The sequence below is a fragment of the Rhamphochromis longiceps genome, linkage group LG12 (assembly GCF_057381845.1).
Source record: "Rhamphochromis longiceps isolate RC_006_pf linkage group LG12, R_longiceps_female_GT1.1, whole genome shotgun sequence".
Taxonomy (NCBI): domain Eukaryota; kingdom Metazoa; phylum Chordata; class Actinopteri; order Cichliformes; family Cichlidae; genus Rhamphochromis; species Rhamphochromis longiceps.
The window spans coordinates 30,946,921-30,970,643 of record NC_140568.1 but is presented as its reverse complement, the minus strand read 5'-3'; the positions used below and the strand labels follow the sequence as shown (position 1 = coordinate 30,970,643).

Here is a 23,723-nt window from a genome sequence, read left to right as displayed (position 1 = left end):
TTCAAGTGGTTTCAACATTCACTCTGACAGTAAGACAGAGGCCATCAAGTTCTTTATTTAAACTGTTAGAAAGTAAAGCATGGAGTTAATTACAAGCTTTATGGCTTGATTCACTTTATTAATTTAACTTTTGGAAGCTGACTTTGAACGCACTAGGCTTACTCCACTGGCCATGACTAAGGCCAAATTGCATGCAGATGCAGAGATTTCCCAAGTCGATAAATTGCAACATATGCAATTTATCTAATTAGCTGCTTTGAAGTTGACTTAAATTTGTCTTCCTTCCTCCACTGAGTCAGGACATGCTGCAGTGGTCCCAGCTTGACACTCTCCTGTTCTGTTCTCAGCAACCGTCTTTGCAGCTGGCTGCCCGTTTGAAAACACTCTGCACAGATGGTGATTTGAGATCAGAGTGTGGCATTTGCACAGTTTTTGCAAGACACGAAATACCATTTCGGCCAAATAAAAATGTCCAACGAGGCGAATTCTATTTTAAACTTACCTTTGTAGACAAATATACATTTTTCTTCATGTTTGACTATGAAAGCTCTAATGTTCAAAGCTGCGGTGAAACATAATTATCTGATAGTCATATATGGATGCACATAGTTCACACGTAGGGCCAGTAACTCCTCAATGAATTTCATGTTTGGTGAAAAGTGATGGTAGAAGCTGCGCGGAGAGTGAAAATAGAGAGCTTGAAAGACAAGTTCACATCCTGCCTACATTTCCCCCTCCACGTCTATCATTGAGTGAGCTGACCACGCTTGTTAGATTGTTGGTTTCAGAGAGGCTGCGAATGGGAAACGTGTAGGTGTCGAAGGTTTCAGATGCTGTTCGATGATCCGGCAGGCACTGCATTTGAAGCATACTGACTCCTTTATGTTCAGCGGTTGCTCTGGGCAAACCTTGAGCTATACAACAGCAATCAATAGGTCAATGCTGTGACAGGGTGAAGGATGAATGTCAGGGGTCAGCCATCAAAAACAATCACGGCTGACTGAGCCAACTTCATTTCAACACGGAGCCGGTGAATGGACTATTTTAACGATGCTCTATTAGTCTGGTCTTAACTTTGATATCCCATCTGTTTGCTCCCACTGCTTTACGAGGGCTTTGTTTTGATTCACACTCAAATAATATCTCACTCCCTCATCTACACAACTATTGGTTCTCACTGACATATATCCATTATGGTTATATAACATCCATATTAAAGGGAAAGTGTCTTAACATGTTAAATATAAGATCACCAGATCCAGCTGCCACCCATGACATGCATCCAACTAAATTGATAATAATAGTGAGTTCTCTGTGACTACCTGAGTCCTTGATATGTAAAACCTTTATTCTCCACAAAGAGAATCAAATGCCTGCTGTCCTTCCTGTCGTCATTGACGCGATTCCACTCCCGTGTTCAATCTGGGGCTGATTCCACTGGCTGCTCTTAGTGGTTAATGAAGATAGCAGGGGGGTTGGGGGTGTGTGTGTGTGTTTGTTTGTGTTTCAGCTGAGCCACACTGGGCTTAACATGACTTTGGGTCAACTCAAGGTTTGGTGTCTTTGTGTCTGCTCAGTGGCAGACATGACTACTGGTCTGAATGACAGATTAAAGCTGCTAACTGAGCCGGGAATTAGAGGTAGGGGGTACATTGTGTGTGAGTGTGTATTTAAAAAAAAAGAGAGAGAGAGAGCTAGAAAAAAGCTGACTGATAATAAACAATGAAACATTGGCATCTTGACTAACTGCCAATGTTGCATATGTTGCCATCCGACGCATGTTGTGGAAGAAGAGCTTACAATTAATAACTGTTTTTTTTCTTATTAGCTACAATGCTTAGGCAGGAACTCAACTAAGAAATATACCATCTCTGCCTCACTTACATCTAGAATGATCTCTACATGAGTGCGAGCATGCTGGGTAAACATCTAATACATTTAACTTGATTTACCAAAGCAATTAGATGATAGAAAATGAAATTACAGCCTCAGTATAGAAGAAACTAAATAACAGTCAAGCAGAGAGGACTGCAGTCAACATGTTGCTCTATTTTCACCGCAGCTTGTAGTCAGCTTAATGACACATTATACCAGATGCATGGAAAACTTCCCATATGACCTTATAGCTCGCTCTTACATATTCAGAAAAGAGCACAAAGCCCTTCATAACATTAGCAAATCAAGCCTTAAATTGATTAAGTCTTTAAAGAGGAAAGAATCAACACTGAGACCGAATGTAACTGTGCAATTACATTGATCAGTGGACGAGGAGCCTGAAGGATGTGTAATAAACACAACTAAACATTTGTTCCCATTGAGCCGTTGCAGGTGCTATATTGGAGTGAAGTGAACAAAGGTGCTATAAGTCCAACTTTCAGGTTTTGTGCCAAACAGTCTCGTGCACATTAGCCGATGAGGCGCATTGTTCAAACAACAAAACACCCCTCTGCTCTCCTCTAGTGTAATTCTGCCCTTCATGTTACAGGGCATCACCATTTAAGTTACTAAATTACCATAACTAGAGAGAATTTAGATATTGTAGCGATGCAGTAATTTTCTGATGACATATCAATGTTCTCCACATTCACTTAATGATTTATAGAGTTTTCAAGCTAAAACTTTCAACTAATTGACTTTCCAGATGAGTAGTGTTATTGGTGTTTTATCATGAAAAGTAACCTGAACAGTCTCTAAATCATCCTGACTGTACAGTCACAGTTTCCACTCCCCCTCTATTTGTCATTTTTTCCAAATTATTCTTAGCGGAATTTTAAATTAGCGTGACACCGGTGATTAAGGAGAGGGGACAGGCTTCTTTTACTTGTTTCTCGTCTTCAGAGTCACGCAGATAACAAATCAGTAGCCGAAGACATTTTTTTTCCGCAGCCCAAACATCAGTAACACATTATGTTAGACATTTCAAAACACCTCTCATCTGACTGCCAGTAAGATGTTTTTATGATGTTCTGGTTAAGAATCAATTTAGCATGAGTTTTTTTAAACCATTACATACGGGTTAACCTTAACCTGTCTTCATTAGACAGCCTCCTGAGAAAGGGGGGGAAAAGCAGCTGTTTGAAGCTGAAGTAATTTACCTGATGGGAAAAACATTTTCAGCTAAAAATTAATCTGTGCTGCTTCATGTCTCACTCTAATTTGCTGCAGATGCAAAAATAATAAACTTTTCAGCAAAAGTGAAAATATTATTTCACACATAGTTACATTTCTCTCAGTTCATCAATGGCATGTTTTGCATATGCATATATACTTATTAACAATTTCTCCTTCTGTTCTGGCAAACTGAGTTCGTGGATAAATCAGCACAGTGGTTGCAGCAATAGCTATCGCGTCTTTAAAGCAGATGAGCCTGATGAGTCTGTGTCAGGGCAAATTGTTGGATGCCACCAAATGTGGCATCAAAAGTAAAATACTACCATTTGGGCTTTTCTTTGAAGATATCAGCAGTTTTATTAATGAGGGAGCAAACAAAGCTACCATGTCACACATACCGCAGGGTTCCTACCAGAAGAAGATGTTACCAGAGTCATTTTGATTGCCTCAAATGATATTCCTGCTGAGGTGATCAACCACACACAGCCTGATTGGATATTTCACAGGGTGCTGCTGCTAATTTACAAGGTGGAGTGTTGCCACTGTTTAGTACGCTGGTATAAATATCCATGTTTAATACTGTGAGTCAGTGCTCTTTGGTCTGCAGCTTTCCAACAGGCCCTCTGGCTGTTTCTGTATTCTGCTTTTAACAGTGCCAGTGTCCTCTTTTCTCTCTCACAAAATATTAACTTAAAAATAAGTGGTTGATCATCCTGTTGACACTGATGCATTTGTGCCACTTTTATTTAGCTAACGCGATCAAAAGACCATTAATTAAGCATTAAAAATGAGGTGAGATTTCACAGGACAGCAGCTGTGGGAAACTAAATCCATTATAGGGCAAATATTCTCTAATTCTGAAAGAGTATAAAAAGAGTAATGACAACAGTTTATCAATAACCTGAGTCCAAACTGGGGTTGTATGTTTTGTATCAAATCCTGTAGAGGCTTTTGTGATGACAGAGTTAACCAGGCGTTGGTGCACGTGTGTTGGGCTTGCGATTTAACTGTCAAGATATTCATCTACTTGGACGTGTCACCCAGATCGTTGTCAGTTATTAATATTTGATTTTATTTGACATCACTATAAATTGGGAGTATACCGTAATGATGATTAAGTAGGACTAACACATGAGCGAAAAATTAACACTCACTTCAATTAACCTAAGTTTAATTTGCTGCTTAATTCAGTTTACACTGACATTCAATTTGCTTTTGGAAGACAATGTCTCTGGTTAATCATTTCGATAATTTGATGGTTACTTTAATTACAAAAACAATTGGAATTTAAAACATGACAGCATGTTTTATAAGCTAATAGTCTGTGTGTTCAGATGGTGATTGTGGGTAAAAGTAAAATGAATTGTTTTTTTCCCTCCACTGAGCTTCTGAAATCGTTGAAGTCGTGATTTACCTTTTTTGTTTTCTACCATTGTAGAGCTTTATATTCACAAGACTAAGCAAAAGATCAATGCCAGTTATATTACTGGAGAGCTAATAAAGGACTTCCAAAATTCTTTTTGACAGATTATGCAAAAGCATAGCAAATAATGCAGTTACAATGTGCGCCATAGAAAGTGTATTGCTGACACTGCTTATGTGCAAATTCACTTTAGGGGAAGTAACGTTGTGAACGAGGGTGATTTTCAGCAGTTTTGGGGGCTGTTAGAGTTCACGCCTCCCTTATTATGAAGTCTCTGCTCATGTGTTTGGTGCTCCTGCATCCCAAACTGGAGGGATTTGTTGATAACTTTAATTACATAATTATTTAAAGTCTAAACTTTTTGTTATATCCTTCTCCCCTTTCTTTAGCTTGACCTGTAAGTAAACCCATCCCCCATTCCATCAAAGTCTCTCTACTCTCACTTTACACTTTTTTCCCTGTCTTGATCCATCCATTCCCTTTGTTCAACCTATTACATATTTATGCTTTTCCCTTTTCACGGGATGAAAAGAGGTAGAATCTATTGTAGGTCCTGTACCTCCTGCTATATCATTGCTCCTCCTTTCAGTCACTCATCCATCACCCTACCTCCTTGGAGGGGACCCTGGATCCCTTCCTTCGTGACCACCAGCTTTCCACCATGGCAATGAGACAGGAAAGCACCACGCCAGCAGCCAGGACGCAGAAAACGCCAGCAAAGCTGTGGATATCAAGGGCACTGCCACGCTGTCGTGTCTGGACTGAACTGTAGAGGTCACAGGGGCTGTCCTTGGGCCACCACTTGAGTTTTAGTATATCCATGTCACCGTTCTGCTGGAGTTCCAAGATTCTAGGATATAGGCAAGGAAGGCAGGCATGTTAGTCATAAAATTATCCATCCATACTTTAAATAAGTACTTCAAAATCTCTGTTTAGGCATATTCAAATTTCTGGCAAATGGAAAATGTCAACACACACAAAGTTCATGTAAAAAAAAGAAAAGGAAATGTTCAGCAAGCCAGCAGCTACACAGAATTAGACTAATTAAGTAACTGATGGTATCTGAGCGACTTTTTAATGATTAAAGAGTGCAATCAAACACACAGCATGTTTGCATGTCACACAACCTGGCGACACTGCAGCGTTTCCTGCAGCTGCTGTAACTCCTCTCTTCCATTTGAGGGCAGTGTTTGCCAATTGAAATTCGCCCTGATCCCTGACAACCATATTGGGCTGTCAAACTCATTATGGCTAACATTAATATGTTTTGCAGCACAGCGAGAGTACACTGTCACAATGTCATTATGCAGCCTAGCTTTAGTCTCACGATTGATGGCTTCAGAGAGGATACAGCTCAGAGGTTGATGGGGTCCCTCTGTTAGCCTTCAGCTTATTATTTAACTGGGTCGTTCATTTCAGTTTGGAGGAGAGCTGCAGACACACAAGCGTATAGATATTTAACAGGTAATCTGGCGAGGAGTAGAGAGGGGCACAGAAAAAGAGAAAGAGAGGAGTTTGGGAATATGCATATCCAGTACCTTACAGACACATACACACTAACACAGAAAACAAATAGATTCATCAAAGACAAACTAAGCCTCCACACTGACTGGCACCAGGATTGTGAATGCACAACCAGGCGTGCACAAAGGTCGCACATTTGACTGCCACGCATGTTCAAACTGATTCGGGATTCATACATGTGCACATCAAGACAGATGCTTGCAATTATCTGCAGAACTTCCTGAGGGCAAACGCCTTTCTTGCAATTTCAATGGTCACACAAACGTCAGTGCCCATCTCCCCTCTTCGTTTTTTTCATCACACAAAACGGACAGAAATCAATCAAGAAATGCAAATGAGCACCGCAGTTAGTTTACATAATTAATTTCATTCACAATACCTAAAAAAAACAAAAACCCAAACAACATAGATCATTTAGATGTAAATCAGGTAAACATGCACGGCACGTCGCGTTATAGCAACGCCACTCTCATTTAGGGATGTTTTCTATGCTGGTGGGAATGCGTGGCACTGTACAGTTGCAATGGCAGCTATGACTGAAATTGATGGGGTGAAAAAAAAGGAAGGAAGAGAAATGAAGAGGAGAGGAAGAAAATAAGACAACAACAAACTAATTTGAACAGCAAATCCACCGACAGTCACTCGAATGAGAGATCATGTCCGTCAACTGTCGACTTGATTGTGCAATTGTTCGGCTCAAATCAGCGCAGATTAGTGCCATGATTAGATAAGACTTTGATAGTAATGATGCGGATTAGTCACTCAAATCGAACCGATCTGCATTGATAGCCATTATAGTAAACAGACACAACTGGCCTAGTCACGTCCTGGTTGTAAAACTCTCTCATCACATATCAACCGTGCATTTGTTTTCTTCTTGGTAACACAGCCTGCTCTGCTTCTTTTCCTTTCAAACATGTTATTAAACTACTTTTAGACTATGATATTGTATAACACAGGACTCCCAAATTGCTTCATGCTTGACCACTCCCTGCCCCCTTCTGAGTTAGACTCCTGATTGCTGAAGGAGCAATAGCCCCAAAACACTTCACTGTTGCATGCAGGGCGCACTGCTGAACTGCAAGTTAGCATGCCTAAGATTAGGTTGTTGAACCGAGCCCTTGTTTTGATTATTTTATTATTATTTTTTGTTTATTACACACATGGTCACACAGGAAAGAGATGCAGCAGATGCCAACTTTAAACAGGATCAGAACATCAGGACAGAAAAGCAAATATACAACAGAAAAAAGGCGACCTGAGTAAACACAAAATGTGAGTTTTAGATTATAATAATTACATCTATCGATGCCAAAAGGCAAGTGTGAAAAACCAATCGGCCCTTGAAAGTAATAACTAGTTCAATCAGACAGTTTACTTTTGAAATTATTCATTTCTGCATGAGAACATAGTTGCAGCTTAGTGACAACGTCACTGCCAGGAAGCATGGAGGACATACAAATTGGTGGCTGATGAGAAATTATTTCCAAGTGCCTACAGGCAGATTCTGTGGTGGAGAAGGGGTTGAAAGAGCCGACAGAGGCATTGTCTAGTCACAGGGATGGATGGGAATACACACAGCCTAAAGAAAATGCTAAATTGGGAGTATATGCTTGGTATATTACATAAACAGAGTGAGGCACGTTACGTGGTTGTGATGCAGCACAGCTCGACTTGTCTTGCCTGAACTGACTTGGAGGCTTTGTTCCATTTGTGGCACCTTTAACAGCAACAACTGCAGCTGAATACTGTCGGACATTGTTGGTGGGTTTGGGGCCCACTCTTCTCATAGTTCTGCAGCACAGGTTTGTGAAAATGAAAGGCTCTTTTGAGGTTACACCACAGCATTTCGCTGGGGTTCAATTCTAGACCTTAAGCCACCCCCAAGCGTTAATTTTATTCCCAACTCAGTCAGAGGTGGACTTGCTCTCATGCTTGTGATCATTGTCTTGCTGCATAACTGATTTGCGCTTGAGCTTTAACTCGCCCACTAATGATCTGATGTTATCCTTGAGGATTTTCTGCCAGAGAGCCAAATTCATGTTTCCCTCAATTATGGAGAGTTGCCCTGGCCCTGAAGCAGTTACTCCTACCTCTGTGTATGTCTGTAAGTATAATGCGCTTTTTATTTGTATAAAATTCTGTGTAGTCTGTGGTGTACAGCATATGTAGCAGGGGCTCCTGTCTTCTAAGTACTTCACCTCAGAAAATTCTCCCAAAACATATCAGACAAGCCTTCATTTTTTTCTGGGATTGAAGTGGTGTTCAATTCACCACTCTGTCATTTTGCCCAGTGTCTGTTGGATAGTGGAAACATGAACACTGAGATTTACTGAGGTGAGAGAGGCCTGTGCTTGCTTGGATGTTTTCCTTGTATCTTTTTAGACTTCCTGGATGAGGCACCGTGGCGCTTTTGGAGGAAGGCTGGCCACTTCTCAGAAGGCTAACTATTGCTCCAAGTTTTCTCAGCTTTTGAATAATCTCTCACACTGTGCACCGTTGGAGTCCAAAAGTCTCAGACATATTTTTGAAAGCATTCCAGAAGATGTGTTTCAGACATCTTCTTCCCTGTGTCTGGTGGATTTTTATTTGTTTTTTGTTTATTTGGTGTTGGTGTGCTACAGGTGGGACCATTTAGCATACACCATGCTTCTGAAAATTGTCTAATTAACTAATGAAGAGGGCTGGTAGTAATCAGGCCTGGATTTGTCCAGTTGAGCAGCAACCAGTTATCAATGCAGTGCCCAATTAATTTTCTTTTGGGAAAAAAAAGTGAGTGAAAGTAACATTTCTGCTTCAAATTTAAAACTTGTATTTTGTACTTACCAGGTTGGGTATGTTTAGGCTAGATGTAGTTGGAGTCATATAGGAGAAGACAGAGAAAAAGAATAAGAGGAGGCTACTTCTGGATTCTCCCTTGGGTCGTCACAGCAGGTAGCTCTGCATGTTTGTCATATTTTACACTGGATGCCCTTCTGGATGCAACCACAAAGGGGATTATAGGGGTTATATATTGATGTATATTTAATGACAAATGGAGTGATATTGTGCACTTTTAACTGTAGCTATAGGTATAATAAGTCAGCCAGTTATTCAACAACATATCACTCCTAAATATTTGTTGTTGTGGTTTCAGATATGGATTCACTTTTGTTCCATGAAGATGAGGGTTTTACTGCGAAAAGCTTTTTGTGTGCGCTGGAACTTGACAGTTATCCCTCAATGCCACAACGAGTCAGGACTCTTTCACTGTGATATTTTTTATTTAATGGACAGATTATCTGAGGCAAAGCCATTTGGGCAGTTAAACATTGTTTTATGAATGAGAACCTTATGAAAGTGTCAAGACCTACATCATATTTTTGGAAAATTTGACAGCGGTATGCTGTCACTCATATTACGCCCATTGCTTTTAAAGTTTTATTGATTGTGGGAAGGACATACTGTTAGGATGCCTGGGTCGTCGACCCAGGGTTTTTGAGTTTACGATATTATTTATACTGTCTAGTTTTTGGTTTCTTTAAGTTCTGTCTTATGGCTTAGGTCTCTGTCTTCTTTAGTTGCTCTGTCTCCCCTATCACCTGCATCCCCTTGTCTAGTTCGCGTCTATATGTGTATCCTAAGTTCCTATATCCCCGTGTTCAGTCAGTGTTTGTGTCTGCCCTGTTCCCACGTCTCTGTTCCCTTTGTAGTGCCTGCATATGAGTCTGTGTCTTTGTTCAGTCTGTGTTATGTGTTTCCTGTTTTACTTTGAAAGTCCATGTCTGATGTTAAGGTGTCTGGTTTTGCTTCCTCTTGTCTCGTTAGGCCTGATTTGCCCCAGCTGTGTTTCCCTCCTGTTACTCATTTCCTGATTGCTCCCTCTGTGTATTTAAGCCCTGTGTTTCTTAGTGTCTGTGTCGCGATCTACCGTTTACCAAGCTGTGTGTTCTGTCAGTCCGCCGGTATTAGTTTATTTTTTTGATCGTTTCCAGTTATGTTATATTTGAGTTTAACATTAAAACGTTTTTTTGAGTTTACATCTGTCTCTGGAGTCTGCACCTTGGGTCCTTTTCCTGTCTGCACACAGCCGCACCCAACACATACAGTCATGTGAAAAAAGAAAGCTTTCACAGGACTCAATGCAGTCCTACACCCTTACTGCTTCTATAGCAATTAAGAGGAAAGCAGCCAGGTGCTGATAATGAAACAAACTTAATTAACTGGACATCAGGAAGTGTGACCACCTCTGTAAAAGCAGAAGTTTTGGAGGTTTGCTTGTCTGGAGCATTCAGGTGTGTGTTAACACAATGCCACAACCTTCCTAACAAATTGACTCCAAGGTCATCCTGTGAAATGCACAGAGAAATTGTAAGAAACACAAAAGCAACTCTATAGGTCTCAGTTAGCATGTTAAATGGTAAAGTTCATGACAGTACAATTAGAAAAAGTCTGAATAAGTATGACATGTAAGGGAAACCAGGAAAAAGCCTATTTTCTCTAAAAAGAAATAACTTGCAATGTTGCATCTGAAGAAACCACAAGACTTCAGGAACACAGTGGTGATAATGTGAGCTTGTTTTGCAGCCACAGGACCTGGACACCTTTTAGTCACTGAGTTCTGCAGCACCAAAGGATTCTCGGGTCAAATGTGAGGCCATCTGTCTAAAGCAACAGGAGAGCAATCTCAAGCACAGCAGCAGATCTACAACAGAATGGCTGAAAAAGGAAGCGCCGAGGTCCAGACCACAACTCTATTGAAATGCTGTGGCAGGACCTTAAGAGAGCTGTGCATAAATGAATACCTGCAGTGTTATAAAGATGAGTGGGCCAGAATTCCTCCACGGCAATGCGAGAAACTGATAAAGTCACACAAAAAATTTCAAGTTATTGCTTAATCCCACACTGTGATCTTACTCGTAATATAGACAATAATACTGAGATAAGAGTTTAAAATGACACCCAGTGAAGATATTTATATTCATCCACTTCCTCAATCTCCTTTTAATGAATATTTTAAAAATGTCAAACGTCTCTCCTTTAAAGACAAGCACATTAACACTCTTGAGGTTCAATGCCAAGCAGTTGTTCTGTTTTCAAAATTTAAACAACATCTTTACCATTTTGTTCTCAGCCGTTGAAAGCATCGCAGCTTATAAAAGTTAAAGCAAAGCATTTTTCCCAAGAGAAACGTTGCGCCTTTCATACTGTACTGACCCTTTTTATCTGCCACTCCAACAACAGATGCTTTACACACACAGAGGCGCACAAACAAGCACGCGCGCTGACAGACGGCTTCAGAGAAAGACGAATTACACACCAGGCTAATGAGATGGAATAAGAGAGATCCCACCTATCAAAGAAGGCAGGCCGTGTTTTGTCAAAATATTTCATCATTTCTCGCTTGAAAATCAGCCATCTTCTAAAGATTTCTTGTCTGAGTTCATATTGTTTCATGTCTGTTGAGAGGAGAGGCACGCTTTCTGTTTAGAGTTGCTGCTTCTTATCTCTGCTCATGAGCTGACTGTTCTTATGTGTCAAAAATGTCATGAGATGTGAGTCGCAATAAGCAGCGGCGCTACCATGTTTCATCTACTTTAACACCTGTAAACACAGTGACTATGACAGTAAATGTTACAAAAGGAGTTTTGTTGTTGACATTTGAGGGAAATTAATAACCTTGTTATCAGCGAAAAAGGACATTGAACAGTGACTGACGTCACCTCGGTATTAATACCAACACGAAAACTCAGGTGAGCTTAAATACAAGCTCCGTCAAATGCCTCTCAGCTGAGTTAAATGTGATTTTCAGATATCAATACAATGACTCACCAAATTACAACCTCTTTTCCCTCGAGAAGGATGCCAAACAAAACAATAAATAATAACTTAAGAGCTTTCTCCCCACACCAGGAGTAAAGGAATATTAGGGCTACACCACATGTATCTCTGAGTCTCTGAAGGAGGACAGAGGCAGAACAGAGTTAAGATTCAGGACAGAGTGCTTTCTCCCGTCCCTTTATTACGACCCTGTCTTCCGCGGAGCTCATCATCTATCATTCTGCACTAATTGGCCTATCAGAGTTATGCAAAGGCTGCTTCCCTGATAGGCCCTTGAATCAAACCCTAACACTGACATTCACTCGCAAGAACATGCACACACACACACATATTGGCCACATTTACATTTAGCTTACATTTATCTCATTGAGGTTAATTATCCTGGACAAATGCACACAGGCACACACGCACAGTCGCTGAATCGCAGAATACTTGCGGAAAAAGGTAAGAATTTACGACCAAGCTGATAATATTTTGCGATGCTTGCTGCCTTTTTTTTTTTGTTATCCAACCTTGTCTGAGTTATGCGACTCAAACTATGAAAAACATCTTTACTCGTCAAACTCCAGGACCCTTTAAATGCTGACGTCAGACTAACATTTTCATTTGTAAATAGAATATTGTCAATATAGCTCTTGTTCCGATGATGTGTCAGCGCCTTCAGAATCTGTGAGTTCGGAATGACAAACTCACAGATACTTAATAACTCGTATGCTTACTTTTCACCACACAGCTCCAAACTGCTGTGGTCACATTTAGACGCAAAGCAAGGCATACTTATGTGTGAGAAAGTGGGCATGGCGATGTTCATTTTTAAGCAAACAGAAGCAGTTACCACTGTTCTTCATTCATCTCCATCCCGTTCCTGACCGGGAATATGAAAGGCCACTGTGACTGCCTGACAAAAAAATGGGTTGAGTCAAAGGGCTCCCGCAGTACACCATCTGTTTCACGCTCTAATTTAACCGTCTCACCAAAGAAACATATCTTCCTTAAAAATAAATAAATAAAAAGGAATTTGCCAGTGTGAGCAAAATATACATCAACTCAGTTGGAAGTGTGGCCTATTCACAAAGTTGCCTTGAAACAATAATAAACTAAAGGGATCTGTGAGCAGTTAATTAAAGTATTAAACTGTGTGTGTCACAGCATGCACATCCTCATGAAATACCTGCTGTATCACACTGAGTCTGATGGGAGATCATAATAAGGCTCAGTTGCCCCCTCATTTCTTTTAGCATAACATACCAGTGTGTATTTGTTTTCATCCCCCCCCTTTCCTCCAAGGTCTGTTGCATCCCCCCCCCCCCCCAGGGGTTCATCACTCACCACACTGCAGCCAGAGGTATCAGGAAATAGATCACTTTAATCACCCAGAATAGCATCTACTATACATCATTTAAATCTAAGGACATAGAGTACCGTTATTAGTGTCAGGTCTAGCAGTATATAATGGTGGGGCTTCCATATTAATGTCAACTACATGTTAGCATCCAATTAAATGCTTCACTGTCAGGTAAAATATATGGCATATATTGTACGCCATAAGTTCTGGATGTGTAGATATATACACATATATTTTCTTTCCTAGTAACAGTGTATATTTACACATGGTATGTGTTTATGGGGCGTCTCTGAGTGTATCTGCGAAACAGCTGGTGTGCTGTAAGTGCGCATTAACACCGTGTGTGTAATGAGTTATCACCTTGCTTTAAGATCGTTGACTTTGACTGGGGAGATCTATAATGGCTTTAACACTCCCACTGGTTGTTAAAGCAAATGAGCAAGGGTTTGCTCCATGTGATGGGGGCAACTGTTTGCTTCTATGTGTGTGTGTGTGTGTGTGTGTGTGTGTGTGTGGGTACAAGTATGTGCGCGCTCTGTCACTGGCTCCCTGTTCTCTCTGCAGTGGCCATTACTGTGTGTGGACTAGGTGTTGCCATGGCAACTCTATGGCAGCAGCCTTGATGCTGGGATGATCACACATTATTAGTTGACTCAAACTGAAAAAAAGAAGGAACACCATAGTGATTTGGATAAAGGACCAAGGGGCAGAAGACAAGAATAAAGAAAAGGGGGGCGAAAAGAAAAATGTTTAAGTTGAGAAAAGCCTGAGAATTCTGTCAAACGACAACACACAATCAAGGCAGAAATATAACGAGATCACACACAAGAAGAGAGCTAGAGTGTGGAACAGTACAAGAAGAAAAGCGTTCAGCAACACGTTTAATGTGGGCACATACTTAAAAAGAAGGAGAGAAAGACAGCCACAAAGGGCACAGGCATTTGCAAATCTTCTTTTTGTTACGAAGAAACACTCCTGGGCGGTTTTGTGATTCTGTCTTTGTGAGGATAAATCTGAACTTTTTATTCTGATTACAAGTTTGGTGGGTACAGTTTGAGGATGCATTTTCTTAATGTCTGTCTTCTCAGGTGTAGATGTGCAGACCCAGATTTTAGCGTCACACTGCAAATGCAAAAATACCTCTGATGGGAGTGGAAAACTTCTGCTAACAGTAATGACCAGCTTCATACCGAGAGCACTGCAAATTAGCGGGTCATGAACAAGCAGGCTGGGCGAGGGGTGTATTAAGATGCAAACAAAACTAACACGGTGGAAAAGCAGGTTTTACATACGGGCTATTCTCTGATAACAGTGTGGCAGTTCAGTTCGGTGAGAGGCAGCTGAAGGAGAATCAATATGTTTTTTTTTATATAAGGGCAAGCACCTGTGATAGAAATAGCAAAGGACTGTATGTGTTGCTGAAGACTGAGACTCATGTGGAGCACAGAATTCATCCAGAGGAGGGCTGTGCTATATATTATAAGCTATTACAACATGTAACCCTGAAGTAAAAGAGAGAATTAAACAGAAAAAATAAAATAAAAATAAAACATGAAGGTCTCTCTGTGCGACTGCCTGCAAAATAAAGAGTACTGGGATTCTCCCCCACTCTCCGACGTTACATGTTGAGCTCAGTTAAACATCTGTCCCATCAAAATACCAGGACTACTTTTCAGGACTGTGCTCCAAACATCCAGGGTGACGACTCAGTGAAGAGTTACAGGGCAGAGCCAAAGTTTTGGCACTGTGCTCTAAGCTCTGAACCATCCAGCCATGCCAATTATACACTGACAACATTTCCCCCTCTCATTCCAAATAAAAGAAAACTTCTACCTGTAACTATCAAAACTATTCCAGATGCAAAATGTGGCAGGATTTTTTTCTGGCATTTGCGAAGCACAATTTACAGTAAATTCCATGTTTCTGTGATTTATTTAAATATTCCCTTTCCAAACTTTTTCACTCTGAAAGGGAAAACATAGACATAAAAAACACCCGTCGCCACCTTTCAGATGCAAAACTGACCCTAAACGAGGGTTATAGTCAGGCGCAGACCTTTAGTACAAACAAGCCACCATATGCACAAACACTGTTTTACACATTTAATCTCCCTTTCCCACCCGAAGGGACCTGCACCGTGACTAAGCTGTGTCTGTTAAAGGAAACGTTTTCCATTTTCATAAGGTCACCAAACATGGTACAGTGTAAAGAGGCTGTCTTTTACTACTACGAGACTATAATTTAATCTCTATTTTAGAGTTTTGAGACTTCATTCAGGCCTGGGGATTTTGGCTCATGATATTCCAAAATTCTCTCAAGTGTTTGCCGTCCATAGAGCCCTAGGCTATTTAATTTGGCCTGACATTTCCGTTGCTGTAACTCATTTGGACAGATTTGAAGATGTTTTTCCAGGTGGTAATAGCGCGAGTTAGGCTAAAGAACTGTCATAAAAAACTAAAAAACCCTGCATATTAACTTTAATGGACTTAAAAGTAATTTCCTTGTGCTTGATTTAGTCAAAAACCCAGTCAGAGTTTGAATATGTCCAAAATATATCACATTTAAAGTTAAATTACCTGAAAAGAGAGCTTTTACAAGTTAATCTGACAGCATTGTCTATTTGTAACTGGTTTAATAGGCTGCCCCTAATGTTAGAAATTAGATCCCTAGTGTGGTGAAAATGGACTGTTCAGAGATGTCACACTGTGCTGCTGCACCACTGCTGGGGTATGGGGACTGTCTTTCGAACTCAAATGGATGGCGAGGCTGTTCCAAACAGAGACTACAGGCTACAAAGTGAGTTTTGAAAGCCTGTTATCTCAGCACCTGGCAAACTGATGGTTGAGTCACTGGTATTGATCAACTTAGCTTTCAACCCCGTCTAGATATATTAGGGCTATTTTCTGCAATGGGATGATAAAAATCTCACTTACTGCCCTTTAAATGCGCTATAACTTCATATATTGTGTTGATTCTGCAGTCTTCCCCAGGCCCATCCATAAGGAGCCTATAAATGCAGGCGGTGGCCCAAGATTTACATTCCTAGTAGCAGATTTTACTGCAGCTGTAGCCAGTTAAAATGCAGAGCAGTGAGAGTTAGATGATCAAGAATAATGTGAAACACTTCAGTGAATTTCAGAGCTTGCTACATAGACTTAACTGTTTCTGTAAGAGGGGTAAAGGCAGAGTGCATCATTTTGGAGCACACTAACATCTGTGGAGCGGTGAAACATGTCTGCAGTAGTTCTATGAACATTCATCTCCTGTCACCTCTGTAGCAAACACAATTTTAAGTTGGAGACAATGAAAGGTAGAAGTCGTAGTGAAGTGAGAAGTGGAAAAAAAAAAGAATTTGAAGATAGGGGGGAAGAAACCCAAGTGAGAGAAAATGAGAGGGGTGCAAAAACCCTGGCAGTGTGTTCTGGCTGAATGGATGACTGACAACAGAATCATACAATGGAGGTAAAGGGGGAGCACAGGTAGGAAAGTAGAGGAGACAGAATAGTAAGAAGGTAGCCAAGAAGGGTAAAGAGAGAAGAAAAGACAATGATGAGTGAACAGAGGAAGAGTGTGGAATGAAATGAGCGGAGAAGGGGTAGTGGAGGGAGATGAGAGACAGAGGTGTTATTCTAAAATGAGTTTGTGGCTCACAGACGACTGCTGACTGTCAGCTCCTTAAATGAGAACAACATTGGTTTGACAGCTCACTTACTAGCTTAACACAAAGCTGGCAGCATCAGCGGGCCCCTAGCCGCCGCACTCGTGTTAGACCCATAAGAATACACGATTGAGAATAATGTCCATATAATAAAGACGAAAAGTAGTTTCTCTGTAGTTTTGATGAGCGCGGGGTAAGAAATGTTGCCTTAAATGTTTTGGCTTGTCTTAGAAAAGATGTGAAAGGTGTGCACTAAATCACAACACTAGCTTGAATTGCCATCAGCCCATTAGATGTTCGATCTCAGTTTTAATTATTCCCGTAGGCGCCCTTGTGGACCTACTAGTAGGGCAGAAGGTGCATTGTCATCCATTCTGATCACAGATAAACAGAAAGTATTCTGCTTTACAGATATGCTACCTCTTGCAGACGTGAATTAGTACATAGCTTTCTACCTTTCACTTCATAATGTGTGTATTTTAACCAAAATCCTGATATTTTTATAAACCTAAAGAGTTTGGGTGACTGAATTTAACCAAACAAAACTTAAGTCTATTCATCCAAATTAGGAATTCACCCTGGACAGGTCCATCACTGGGTCAGCAGACCATTCATTCTTGTATTTACACCTACAGACAATTCAGAATTAACCCAACAATCATGTGTTTGGACATGGTTAGAAACCATGCAGACTCCATTAAGATGAAACCTTAACTGTCTATATTTCAGTTACTTCGGGTAGGTGAGATTCACACACTGATTAGGGATGTCAGCCTTCAACTTGAGAGCTTAACTCAAAGATGCAGCAAACAACCCACCCAAGTATTCTTAAATGCTGAATCACCACAGGTAAAGGCCTACTGAAGCTGTTTATTTTGACCTGTGTGTGGAAGGTGTGTAGGGGAATCAATAAAACATTGGATCACTCTCGCTGCATCACATCGTGTTTCTCTGTGACCTGCCTTAGAAAAACAAGCCAAAATTGTCAGAATATATCACAAGGAGGTAAAAAAAGTCAGCTTCAAACTGATGTGTCACATTCACCTTGTTGAGTTGTAAAAATCTCACTTTTGTGAGCAGGGCCAAGACAGAGCGCCAGAGAGACTCGGCGGCTTAAACCAATCAACGAAGTGCACCTGCACCTGGACTGCACACTTGTGTTTTAGCAAAGAACAGCTGTGAGAAGCTAAGACTGACCCACCAGCACACATCAATACCGCAACTTCTAGGTAGTCTGTTTATTCAGCCACAGAGTACTGGTCATCTCAGATAGAAGAAATATTAGTTCAGCACTGTTGGTGCATAGATTTGCTACAGAGCTAGATTCTTCATGTCAACTATAAAAAGAAGAAACCCAGAAGTCTCACCAGTGACCTTGCTAGGCATAGATCAAGCATTTTAACTGCCTCATTCTAGCAGCAGAGATGGCACACTGCTCTGCCTCACGTTTAAGATCACTGTGTCATCTTTGAGAGGCTGGGAAAACACACAGAGCATGGCAACACGCCATAACATGGGAACTCTGCAGGGAAAGAAACAGGATGATGTTAAAGTACGAGACTATCCTACTGCGAGCCACCAGTGATAATCATCAAGCTGCTCTGATTGCTCCGGCAGTTAACAGTGGCTTCAGTTGCAAGGAAACGTTTTTTCATTACGATCGAAGCTTTCGCATCAGCTGCTCACACTTAGTCCAATCAATGTGACGTGCACAAAAGGGATCAATACTTTATGCATTTATCTTCTTCAACAGCTACTCTATCTCAGTGGCACGTGCTTTATCATTTGGAGAAGAATATGTCCACATTTATGGAGGAAGGAACGCAGGTTGGAGGGCACGTACAGGGAGCAGCCTGAAAGCAACGAGGCTCAGTTGTTTACACAATATAATTATTCAGTGGAACTACTCCATTGAAACATTTCAAATTTCCATCTTTGTTTATTTTATTTGACTGAGTCGTTCATATGAAGCATTTTGTTTCTGTTTTGGCCTCATAATCACAATATAAGGCCCCATGTCAACACAGATATCGCTTCTACAATGAATCCCGAGGACTGGAGTGAGGGAGGTTATTCACCCTTGGGTCTCTGGTCCCTCAAGTAAAGTTTGCTAAGCTTAATTATACCAATTAGCACCCTCAGGGTTCAATACACATTCATACACACTGTCAACAAAATTTTCAATTAAGGACCATTAAGCCACAGTTGTGTTCACGAAGTGAAACAGATTATCGAGCTGAACTATGATAAACAACGCACAGAAGTAAAACAGCCATTAACTGTCATTAACATATCGAGAAAGAAACAGGGTAAGAAAAAAGACCTTCATCGTTAATTGATGAATGATTTGCAAAGATTAAATGAATGCATGGGCTGAGTTTGACTGAGAAATGACAAAGAGTGACAGTTACAGACTGAGAGAGCTTAGACAACTTAGACTTGGGCTTAGACTGTCACCTGACATTAAATCACAATGTGTCATAAACACATACAAACACATAAATTTCAAAGACAAACAAGGGTTTCTTTAGAAAAGACTTTTTTTGGGTGTGATTTCCATGCAGTGAAAACTAAGGGCTTTAGAGCCTCCAGCTTTACTGGAGCTTAGTGAGTACAACAGAAAGAGCGATGCAGTGAATCAAATAACCAGCATGTAGCTTTTGGTTTCTTTGGCAGAAGCCTTGATCAAGCCTAATCACGCTTGTCGCTCAAGGTATTATGCTACTACAAAGACACCAAAAAGATCAAAGGCACAGTTCTCAAAATAAAATAATTTCTGTTGTTTAAAATCTGAACTTTAAAAACTGATTATACACTATTTGGAGGGTATTCATCGAGTGAATGCATGACAGCTGCTGGTGCATTTGAAACTTGTGCTGTTTGCAATTGAAATTGCTTTTGAAATGAACTAATCAATATGAAAGAGAAAGATGAGGGAGAGAGCATGAAAAAGAGACTCAGATAAAAACGTCAATACTTAACGGGGCCCCAAAAATCAAACCAGCAAGTAAAGCTAAAATACAATTTTCTCACTAAGAATCTAGGTGAAAGTTTTCTTTGGAAAAGGACTTGACCCACAGGCCTTAGATTATTCTTTTAATACAGAGTAATACAGTACAGTTGGTTACACACTGTAACCATAGATTCTGTGTGTATAAGCATAAGCTGCTAAAAGTTGGAGCTATTGTGTTTATCCCTCTGTGCCTGTCCAACCTTCAAGACTTTCTTTCATGTCCTTGTGTTCTGTAAGTCAGCGTTTTCTTTCTGACACAGGGGGAACAAACACAGCTTACAGCCTAATGAGTTGGTCTGTCATCACAGAATCTGGGCTTGCTGTAAGTAAGTATTATGCACATGCTAATTCCTCTAAGAGCTGTCGTTATTAGGATAAGGCATGTGGTCAACATCCCACCACGACACCAGTGTTTCCTAGTGGATAACACACACACAAAACAATACGCTACAATAAGGTATTGAAATAAGGTTGGGTTTGTTTTTTTTCATGATAATTTACTATGTCAGTCCATGTGTGGAAAGAAAAAGAGTGAAAATTAGACTCCTTTGCCACAACACACCTGCAACAGCAGGGGAGAGTGGGGCATTACACACTGCGCAGTTCACTAATCCATGATGGGATTAGAGGAACACCTCTTGGCACGTGCATAAAAAGGGTGAGATTTGACAACATATTACGAGCTGTCAAGTATGCATAAAAATGAGTTAGTCAGGGAAAACTAACATATATTGTGCAGATGGAAACAGATGAATGGGAATGTGAGAGACCCAAGATGCCGCTGTGCAGCTGTTCGACAACTCCATCCCACTGAGGAGGGATGTGAATGAGATAAGGTGCTCGCAAAGTGAGCACAGATGCCCTATGGAGGCTCTGTTCCTGCTGCTGTAGGCTTGTCTGATAGCTTCACACAGTCAGCGAGACATACCTCATGAGTGTACTTTGTGTTGGATAAACAGTTACATCTGTTTGATGTTAGCCATGTGCAAAATATAATGAAAAACCTGTTTATGCTCTTAAGCATGTGGAGATGGGTCACCACAGGGGATAGGGGACACAACATGAGGTCTGAGCTTCTGTCCATGCACCACTGCTGGAAAGTGCACCATTTTCCTGCATGACAGGCTTTAGTAGAAGGCTGTAGTAGAAGATCTTGCTCCTTGGATATTGGGTTCTATTAAGCAGGGAAAGGCCTGTGAAGGAAATATTGTGTGACCAGGTCAACTCCTGCAGAATGAACTCTGCAGAGTCCGAATTATGCAAGAGTATTTAATGAAGTTCAGCCGAGGAAAATAGTGTGCTTCAAGTCGTACATTATGTATGCAGCAGGTTTCAAAAGGGAGATGAGGCATGCTAACTATGCAAGGTTTTTTGTAAACTTGAAAAGAGGAGCCCGTGGCGCCTCAAATGAGATGCTGACTCATTGCCTACTCACTTGTACATGCTAACAGTAAGCCACCACGAATGACCTCTGAGATCCCTTCACAGAGTTCAGATAGGAACCCCAGCTTAAACAGGAATCTCTATCAAAACTCCTGTCCATTGGGTTACCATATGTCTTTCATATGTCTTTGTAACAAGACAACTGCCACAGCTCCCCCACTAACAGCTATACTATGCTTGTTTGTTCTGGTGCCACCAGAATGAATGGGGAAGTAAGTGCAGTTCAGTGAAAATTATGCGAGGAGACAAAGGTTTCTTCACTTCCCACCAGCGACTTAAGATTGGTATATTCATCTCTAGGTAGAGAGAAATGCATCTTTGCATTCTGGTATGTCTGACACAGTTGTCCCAAAGGAGCTCCCCTGCAGAGAGAACATGTGGGATTTTTATGTATGACAAACTGGCTGCAGTGGGAGAGGAATATTAAATATGGATTTTTGGTACTGTATTTCGTTGAGGGGCAGGCAGCTAAATTGTCCTGAATTTACCTGATGTGGAGGGCTCCCAAGGGGACAACCACAACACTTTCAGGCACCAAATCCAGCAGACGTACAACAGGTAGCACATGCGCCACTCTGTGGGGTGCAACAAGTGATATTAGAGAGTTTAGCACTTTCAGTTTCACTGGGGACAACTTTGTTGTCAAGGTGGTTTAGTTCTTATGTAGATAAATGCTCAGTTTGGTGAAAAGAAGAGCGCTTTGGTTTTAAGGGGAAGCCCAGAATTCAACAATGTTGCACAAGTAAGTCTGTCAGAACTGCATCTTGGTGGTCCTGATAAACCAGCATCTGATCCCTTCCCTACACAGTAGTGCCACCTGTGTGCAATGGAAGAAACAATTGTGGGTGGGCTGCGGGACCAAGTGTACTGAAACATGGAGACCCAGGGTTAGTAATGGTTGGAGCAAACTTCCTCTTGAGGTGAGCATCTCTGCGATTTTGATGTTGTGACGGTGAAGGTCTTCTATCGTTTTGGTTCCTTGATTGTTTAGTGTAAACGAGCCATGGCTCTGTCAAGGAGTGGTCTAAACGCCTCACTTGGGGGATAAGGGGCCATCCAGCATCCTCCATCTGACTTCTGGAGAAAGCTAAAACACAAAAGTATGCTGTTGATGCTCATCGTCCACTTTGTCATTATTGCAAAGAGGCTGAAGCCGTGCTTCCTGATGTCCGTGGCTATCTCTGGGGAAAGAGCGATGGGCTAAATTGCTATGGCAGACAAGGCGAGGATAACCTCGCCACGTTTGCCCTGCAACATCTTGAGCAGCATCCGGCTTAAATTTCTGAAAAGGCTTCCCTGGGATGTAGCACCTAAGCTAGGTTACGCTTTTCCAAAAATAACAGTAGAAAACCAACGTCCTTTGGAAAATCACTGTTCTGCTTCACTGTTATGAACAACTTGTGGCAGGATAGTGGGACGAGCGACACATATATCATCTTAAAGAGGAACTCAAGATTCTTCATTACTAGGCTCGAAGGGTCCCAAAAGAGAACTGAGAAAAAGCCAATGAGTCTGGCTTGTTATTTGGATCCGACTCTACAGTAGAATGTCAAAGAATACCTCCTCTGCCTCCTGTACGAGATTATCATCAGCCATTATCATCAACTGCAGACATCTTCACCTGCAGGGGCAGTCTGATGGAGAAATCACAAAGGCAAGCAAAGCAGCTGGGTCCAAAGTTTCCAAATGGGGGATGAGGCTAGTCTGGGAGTTGGTGCACAGGAGAAAACTGATACTTCATCATCTAATTATTTGTTGATTGCTGCAGAAAATTCAGAATACAACTCACCACTCAGTGCACGTAGGGGCTGTAAGGTCACAAGAGAGCTATTGGAAAAACATGTTTTTGAAAGTGTAGCATGTAGAATTGAACTATATAATAGTAAAATGAGCAACCCAACCCCAAAAAATACAGATCAGTAATTTTCCATTATAGTCATTTGATGCTTATTTAATTAATAAAAAGATTTTTTTTTTTCTAATTTAACAAATCCTAGAGCATGAGTTCACCCTGTTTTGTCTCAAAGTTAAAACATTCATAATGAGTGAAAGCCAAAGAAAGCAGAAATGGTCACTTGTAAAGCTTGAGTCACATTGCTGATACAGTATGACACACTGCCGATTATTAAATGACTATGAAACTACTATTACTTTTCTGTCACTGATTTGACTTACTGGTTCGATTTTCCATGCTAATTGTTCAGTCAGTATAATTGTGTGTTCCTTCTCATTGCGAGTTTTATACAATTGTGTAAGTGTGACTCACAAGCACAGGCAAACCTCTTCAATTAGACCTGACCTCCTTTTTATTTTCAATGTTCAGATTATATTTGAATTTTTATTGGTCAGGTGAAAGGACAATTACATAGACTTTCATTAAATGTAT

The 23,723-nt window shown here is 40.9% G+C and overlaps 1 protein-coding gene across 1 annotated transcript in view; it reads right to left on the bottom strand.

Annotated features, from left to right (window-relative positions):
• The window catches only part of grid2 (glutamate receptor, ionotropic, delta 2), a 548,960-nt gene that overhangs the window by 6,000 nt on the left and 519,237 nt on the right, over nucleotides 1–23,723 (bottom strand). Inside the window, exon 15 of the mRNA XM_085425768.1 lies at nucleotides 5,144–5,384. Coding sequence (XP_085281894.1) covers nucleotides 5,144–5,384 — 241 coding nt within the window. The remainder of the gene's footprint in view (nucleotides 1–5,143; nucleotides 5,385–23,723) is intronic.